At 39.0% G+C, this 8,255-nt stretch overlaps 1 protein-coding gene across 1 annotated transcript; it reads left to right on the forward strand.

The window, feature by feature from the left end:
* The first annotated feature begins 1,305 nt into the window (after positions 1–1,305).
* Positions 1,306–3,026, forward strand: LOC119780304 (gastrula zinc finger protein XlCGF57.1-like). Its single transcript, XM_038280303.1, has one exon. It carries the CDS (start codon positions 1,447–1,449, stop codon positions 2,974–2,976), a length of 1,530 nt encoding a protein of 509 aa, XP_038136231.1. The 5' UTR covers positions 1,306–1,446; the 3' UTR covers positions 2,977–3,026.
* Positions 3,027–8,255: the final 5,229 nt, after the last annotated feature.

An 8,255-nucleotide genomic window follows, 5' to 3' on the forward strand; every position in this document is an offset into this window, starting at 1 on the left:
AAAGTCCCGGGTTTTGGGCCCTACATAATTTCACTGAGCTGTGGGTAATTGGGTTTTCCCTTTCCCAAAGCCCCAGTCCCTTTTGGGTTGGGGTTTTGGGTTTTTTGGGCTGCATCCTCTATCAGGGGGATAAATGCAGCAACATTTCATAAATCATTACACTATGCTAGGACTATAGATGCTGACTGGGAGTCAGAGCGACATGATGTCACTGCGTCGCTCTGACAGCTAAAGGCACATTTAGAGTCTCTGTACTCCAGTTAATGATTAATCCATTACTAAATTAATCAAAGATTATCTCATTAATCAATTAATCTAATTAATTGTTTCAGCTCTAATATTTTGCATATTTTATTCTTAAATACCGTTAAATCTTTGTCTCTATCCTCATCATGTTTGATTATCTGATCCATCTGCTCTCCTGATCTTATTATTGTCCAGGAAATACAATTTGAATTTGGCTGCAAAAATGTTTTTCAGCATTTTTCCTTTAGTGCTAATTTGTCCACATATGGCACACGCAGAATTTAATTACAGGAGAGGTTTAAACTAAAATCAGCTTAAATTGTCCTTTAGCCATTTCTGGAATTCAAAGTGTTTATTGAAAACAAACCTCTAAAATGTCTGGATCAAAGATCTATGGATCCGATCTTATTTACAGTTCTAGAGAGCATTCTGCATATTAATGGGAAGACTTCATTCAATTATATGTTTAAAAAAAATAAAGAATAGTAGTTTTTTGAACTTGAGATGAAACGTAAATCTGCAATCTAATTATATAATAAACAAAGATGGATGAAGTATTTTGTTGACATTCCCAGTAGTTAGAAGGACAGACTGAACATAAAGCAGTGGAGCCGATACCATGGAGGACAGGAACGCCCTTATATGGTGTTAGGAAACGCTGCATCATTGTGTGCTTTGATTACATATTAATGATGCTTTAGGGAAGCCCAGAGAGAAAACTGGACTTTATTATTTTAATGTTTTACGTTTTCCTGTGTTTTTGCAAATATTTGAACACATAAGATTATAAGATGGAGACCAAATAAAGTTAGGCCTTATAAACTGAAATGTTGTTTAATATTTAAATCTCTATTAAAATTTATTTTAATTATATTTTTATTAATAGGTGTTTAAAGGGAGGTTTCATTTCTCTAAGAAGGAAAAGAAACAATCAAGCAAGCTTTGTTTTTTTTTTGTTTTTTTTTAAATTGATAAATTTTACATTAGTAATGTTTGATAATGTAAGACCCAGCCTTGTGAATTAAATTATTCTGATTGACCGTTTCATTTCCACTTTACCCTCCAACATTACGTCTTTCTCCTGTGTTTGTCTTTCCAGACCTCCTGCAGGTTGGAAAAGAGGAGGATTTCTCTGAGCAGCAGCTCTGGAAACAGGAGAGGAATTCCAGTTTGGACCAAGAGGAACCAGAACCTCTGCAGATGAAAGAAGAGCAGCTAAAGCCAGAAGATCCCTGGACTAAAGAGGAAACCATGGAGCTCCCCATCAGTGAGCAGGAGGAGCAGCTGCTTCTCAAGCAGGAGGAAGGAGAGACATTTATAGTGACTCCTCCTGCTTTAGAGAAGGACCACATTAAACCAGAACCAATCAGCAACCAAGTCATCTTGCATGTCTTTAGTGATGCTCAGAACCAGGATCCAGAAGCAATTCATCCAAAAGACTCCAGACCTGAGGCAGATGAAGGGTTGAAACAGAGATGTCAGGAATCCACAGAGCATAAAGATGGTGTTAAAGGTTCAAAAACTGAAATACATGAAGAAACTCGCACTGATAACAGTTTTCACTATTGTACATTTTGTGACGATTGTTTTTCTCAAAGTAGTCACTTGGTTCAACACTTGAAAAGTCACAATGGAGAGAAACCTTTCCCGTGTCTGACATGTGGAGAAAGCTTTCTAGAACAAAATAAATTAACAATTCACATGAGAACTCACACAGGTGGGAAGATTTATGAATGTCCAACCTGTGGGAAAAGCTTTAAAAAGAAATACGTGCTGCATAATCACATCAGAACTCACACAGGTGAGAAGTTGTTCTCCTGCAAAATATGTGGCAAAGGTTTTATTCAAAAACGTAGTTTAAAGGAACACATGATGACTCACTCGGTTAAAAGTCCTTTTTCTTGTTTGACATGTGGGGAAAGCTTTCTAAAAAAAACCCATTTGTTGGTTCACATGAGAACTCACACAGGTGGGAAGATTCATCAATGTCTGACCTGTGGGAAAAGTTTCATGAGTAAAACTGCTCTTGATAAACACATCAGAATCCACACAGGGGAGAAACCCTTCTCCTGTGTCATTTGCAACAGAAGTTTTAACCAAAAAAGTAGTTTGGCTGAACACATGTCAACGCACTCAGAGGAAAGGCCTTTTTCCTGTAAGACCTGTGGGAAAACATTCAAAAGAAAAATGTTACTGAGTGATCACATGAAAACTCACACAGGTGAGAGGCCTTTTCAATGTCCGTCCTGTGGAAAACGATTAAGTCGCAAAACTCATCTTAACGAACACATGAGAAGCCACACAGGTGAGAAACCTTTTGAATGTCTGGCATGTGGAAAAAGCTTCACTCATAAATCTAATTTTGATGTACACAGCAGAGTTCATACAGGGATGAAGCCGTTCTCCTGTACGATTTGCGGCAAAAGTTTCACTCAAAAAGGTCATTTTACTGATCACATGATAACTCACTCTGGGGAAAGACCCTTTTCCTGTAAGACCTGCGGAAAAACGTTCAAAAGGAGAATCTTTCTGGACGAACACATGAGAAGTCATAGAGGTGAGAAGCCCTTCGAATGTCTATACTGTGGTAAAAGGTTGACTCGTAAATCTTACCTCGATGAACACATTAGACTTCACACAGGTGAGAAGCCTTTTTCCTGTATGATTTGCGGCAGAAGTTTTAATCAAAAAGGTCATTTGACTTCTCACATAAAGAGGCACAACATGTGAAACATATATGTATGTGTGAGTTGTAATAGTTGGAATACTCCAAAAGATTTTGATACTTAAAGGGTATCTCTTGATATAATACCAAAGTTAAGTGTTTATGGCATGTTTTTTGCTATGTTAAGGGAGATATAAACAGGACGCGTTACGCAGCAGAGTAGCATTAGCGCGTACTACACGTAGGTTAGGAGCCTGGCAGTTTTCCATTTTAAACTGTTAAATGATTTACACTGGATGTGCAATATGCCCGTTAAGACGACCTGGTTTGTAAGTATAAATCAGCCTTTAGAGATCATACTGCAGTGTTTCGGTTTAAGGCAAGACATACAGCTATGACAAAAGCAATGCTGATCCCCCAGCCAAACCAAAATAGATATGGCAGCACAGGAGGACGCAGGTGTAGCAGCTGCTTTCACATCTGTTAGTCAGAATCCCTGATTTCATCTCTGAAAGAATTCTGTTCCATTTTGAAATGGCTGTGATTCCTTTTGGAGCTTCTTAAAGGTAATAAAGCGGATTTCTCTCAGAAATTAAGTGTCCGGATTCATGTAAAATGACTTAATTGATGGGTGGCATTCTTAAACTTATCCCCCCCCAGAAAAAAACAAAAAAACAAAAACATTTAAATCCATAAACTCTAGCAATGGTGATGCCTACAAAACCTTAGCCAATCCACCCTGGTTACTGTCAAAACTGGATTGGCAGATTAGCACAAATGTTTTGTCAAACATTTTGGGTATGTACCGCCATGATGTTACCGCCATGATGCTCCAAGCGTAACTCATACTCTGCCGAAGCACGAAGGAGTATTATGCTTTTTTCCTGCTCCAGCTTAAATCTTTTGTGTAAATTGGTGCATCAATGGCTGAAAGACTCCAGACAAACCAGAAATGTTTGTGGAAGCTAGGATAATTAGCAAACATCTTTAGCAGGGGGGGAATTACCATTAGGCAATACTTCACAGTATTGCCTAATGGTAAGTTCCTGGGGGCCCCATAAAACTCTGTTTCCATGTATGGTTAATACAACTATTCCATATTTTTACACAATTATGTTTTTTATAAAAACCCTTTCACTAAAACGCCATCAGAACGCTGATAATATTAAGTGTTTCTCAGCCCCCCCTTCAGTGTCCACCATATTGGATCAGTCCATTTGCTGCACATGTTCAGAAAGGTCCAAACAGACAGCAGCAAACCATTTGAAAACAAACCATGCAAAGAGCAGTGTTGCCAACTTAGCGCTTTAGTCGCTATATTTAGCCACTTTTCAGACCCCTCTAGCACTTTGATTTCTAAAAAGCTCCTAGCGCCAAATCTAGAGACTTTCTTCTGCTACTGAAGACTTTGGAGACAACATCTAAAAGCAGCGAACTCTGCTCTCCAGAGCGAGTAGATTGGTAACCCCGCCTCCTGCTCTCCTCTATCTTGTCTGCTGTCATGATTCATGCAGCTATTATTTGTTCCAAATGAAAAATGGAGAACAGATAAGCAGATCATGGCTTGTCTACAGTGAAAAGAAGGACTGGGTTATTTACTTTGGCCTTTTTGGAAACACAGGAAGGAGCAATCAGCTAAGTGAGCTTAGTGCTTGGAAAAAATCTTTCATTCCTTTAGAGACAGCATGAAAAGTCAGCTGAGTACAAAACATAGAGAGGAAAACAAGAAGAAAAGGGACAAGAAGAGAGGGACACAACCTAGAACAGATAATGGATGTCTATTCTTTTTACATTTCTCTATCTGGATAATGGGGCTGTTTTATCTGTTCTCCATTCAGAGGGCCCCTGCCTGTTAAAGGAATAGTACACCCAAAACACGATTAGCCTTCATTTTCTACTCACCCCCATGCTGAACAACACTCTGGAGTACTTTTTTGATATCTCAAATGCATCTGGAGATCTGGGAGGCTTCTTGCTGTCTGCTGACATTCAAATAATGGAGGTCTACGGTGACCGAGACAGAAAGGTCCATAAAAGTCCACAAAAAACGTGTCAATATTCCTCCATACTGCTCGTCCAATGTATTCCAAGTGTCCTGAGTGGGTAGCATCCAGAATTTACTCGAAACGAAGTCATTTAGAATGTTTTTAGAGCATAAACAGTAGTGTATAGGATTTCCTGAAAGCGCGCGCCAGCGCGTTCAGGACGCTACGGAAGCCGGCAGACCAAACCAGATGAAAGTGCGCATTCAGCGTCTGCTCTGCCGATAATGCAAGCGTAGAAGAAGAAATGTGCTGTTTACCTGTGCAAAGAAAGAAACAACGAAAGAAAAATATCTGAGGACTTCAGTGTTGAGGAAGAGCATGAGTTCTTTGCCGAGCTGAATGCGCACTTTCATCTGGTTTGGTCTGCCGCGGTTTCCGTAGACTCGTGAACGCGCTTTTAGGAAATCCTATACACTACTGTTTATGCTCTAAAAACATTCTAAATGACTTCGTTTCGAGTAAATTCTGGATGCTACCCACTCAGGACACTTGGAATACATTGGACGAGCAGTATGGAGGAATATTGACACGTTTTTTTGTGGACTTTTATGGACCTTTCTGCCTCGGGCGCCATAGACCTCCATTATTTGAATGTCAGCAGACAGCAAGAAGCCTCCCAGATCTCCAGATGCATTTGAGATATCAAAAAAGTACTCCAGAGTGTTGTTCAGCATGGGGGTGAGTAGAAAATGAAGGCTAATCGTGTTTTGGGTGTACTATTCCTTTAAGCATCAGCTATAAGGATCAAACTTTTCTGATGTTAAAAATGGATTCTAGTTGAGATTCTCTCATCATAGAATCTTGTTATTACGAATTTACTGGATCACTTTTTATCAGTAGACCTTTACGGACAAATGGAATATAAACAATCTAAGATTGGATTTATAATACGGCCTCAGGATCGCTTCAAAGGAAGGAAGTTGAAGAAATTCTGATTTAACATGCTGGTCTATCTTTATTAATTGTTCTTTGCTGCTCATGGTGTCCATAAAATGATCTTGGTGGTTGAACTGTGGAGAATATAAGCTTTTTAAGGATATATAGCATTTCTATATTTGTAAAAGTTTAATGTTATTTTCAAGAGTACGGCTGTGTTTAATGTAAATACACAGAAATGGAACACCGGCGACCAGCTGGATGTTAAGACGATAAATAAACAAGCATTTCAACAATATTCTGAAAACATTTTTTTTAATGCAATGTTTAATTAAAAAAAACATTCACTGTGGAGAAGTCTGTTATTTGAAATCCAGAAGTAAGCTGTAGCAGCAGCAGTGAGAACACACTAACTAATTGTAAATATAACTGTGATAAGGCCAGCAGAGAGCTCTTCTTCTCCTGTACATTTCCTGCTGACTAGCTGCATCCTGGGACTCTGCTGCCTCTCTAGGTGAAACACAAAATTACAGGTGGGGGTGTTCCCTGCGTAGAGAACTTTTGTGAAGGAGGGGAGACTGACGCATGAGAACAATTCAAAAATACATAAATAGATGTCGGACATATCTTCCACCACAGAAACCTGTTTCATGCCTTTAAGATTTTTTAGTTAGTCACATGATCGGCTATAACCAAACTTTGCTTCCTCCAGTTAGCGCAGATGGTTCTGCTGGTATGTCCCTCCTTTCCCTACGTCATATAGTGTACAGAGGGTAACGAGGGGCCATCAGCCTCTCACCACCACCTCCCGATCAGGAATGTGAGGTCAGGAGAAAAATAAAAAAATCCTTCCAGAACTGATTCCAAAGCTGAGTCAAACCAGAACTGTTCAACAGTTGTTGCCATCTTCCTTGTTGTGCTTTCTCCAGCGTTGCACAGCTTTGTCGTCACACCCTGAAAACCCCGCCCACTTTGCATCCAGAACTTAAACACACATCTCTGCGTTGTGATTGGTCAACCAGTTCTAGGGCCTCAGGCACTGATCAAGGCTAGACCACTGGCAGGCAAAATGATTTTGGCCGCTGGTGGGAGGGGCTAATTTACGAGGCTTTGTGTGTAATTTTTTATATATTGTTTACTTCTATTAAAATGCTTATAGGATCTTTAAGTAATGGCCTCAGACAGTATTTCTTTTTGGTCAATGTTTGTTCAGTTTAACTGACAGTTTATTTCTGATTTAATTTAATCAGATGAGCCTTCTGGTGACACAGTTGTCTCTTTTCCTTGAGAAGGGTCTTTTGATTCCCAAGTGGAAAACCCTCGTTCACTTCCTCATCTCAGGGGAAACCATTACCCTTCCTAAATTCACCCTTTATATTAACTAATTTTTCTTATATTTAATCTATAAATATTTAAATTATGGTGATTGACAGTTTCTAACAGCCTCAACAATTCATTTCAGAATTTCAGGAAGCATCATGTCAGAAGATATTGGTGTAGAGGCCAGGATATAATCCCAGGTAGATCAGCCACTTGTGAAATCTCTGCTCCCTGAAAAATAAATCTAGGAAATCCTGTGAGATGCCAGTTGTTATCTGGGAAAAATATGTCTAATTAATCAGAGTTAATTTGTCTTGATTCAAGCAGCATTTATAAAGTCTTCTGAGGAAAAACAGATGCAGTCTTTGGGAGTCCTTTATGATCAGAAAAGGATTTTACTAAAACACAAGAGAAGAGCTGAGTAGAAACAATTGCATTGGTTTTACTACCTGCTTTTAACAGGTTTTTATGCTATTTTGCTTTTATTTTTGTTCTATTTTCATAAAAAGCATCTTGAATTGTCCATGTACTGAATTGTGCTATACAAATAAACTTGCCTTGCCCTAAGAACTACCCATTAACTATCAGTGCCATTCCCAATGAAGTCGAACTTGCAGCTGTGGAAGATGCCTTGGTTGAATACAATTGAGAATAGGAGGCCCTCTTCCCGCCGCTGTAAAAGGAAAGGAGTTGTTGCTATGGCAACACAGTGACACCCCATGTACATTTAGCTCCATGGTGCAGGTTGACATGAAATCAAACATTTGACCCTTCTTAAAGATAAATGTATCCAGACAAATAAAACAAAAAACTAATGCTCAGATAGCAAAACTGATAGATGCAATAATCAAACGAAATATCAACTGCATGATGAAGAAGGAATGAATTACAAAGTTGAAAGCTCAAAAAAGTTGATTTATCATTATATTATTTAGGACCTTTAAAGTAATGCCCAAGCATGAAACTGTTTAGAAAATATGTTGCATGTTGCTGCAGTCTGCAGTCTGGACGTTAGATGTCGCTAAAAATTACACACTGTAGCTTTAAGTACTTGCTGCCGAGACAGACCTCCCGTCTCGCACACCGATGAGAAAACGGACTGA

The sequence above is a fragment of the Cyprinodon tularosa genome, unplaced genomic scaffold (genome assembly GCF_016077235.1).
Source record: "Cyprinodon tularosa strain WSP-4 unplaced genomic scaffold, ASM1607723v1 ctg1025, whole genome shotgun sequence".
In the NCBI taxonomy this organism is placed as follows: domain Eukaryota; kingdom Metazoa; phylum Chordata; class Actinopteri; order Cyprinodontiformes; family Cyprinodontidae; genus Cyprinodon; species Cyprinodon tularosa.

Coding starts and splice junctions, on each gene's coding strand:
- LOC119780304 (XM_038280303.1), top strand. CDS start 1,447: ATGAAAGAAGAGCAGCTAAAGCCAGAAGATCCCTGGACTAAAGAGGAA.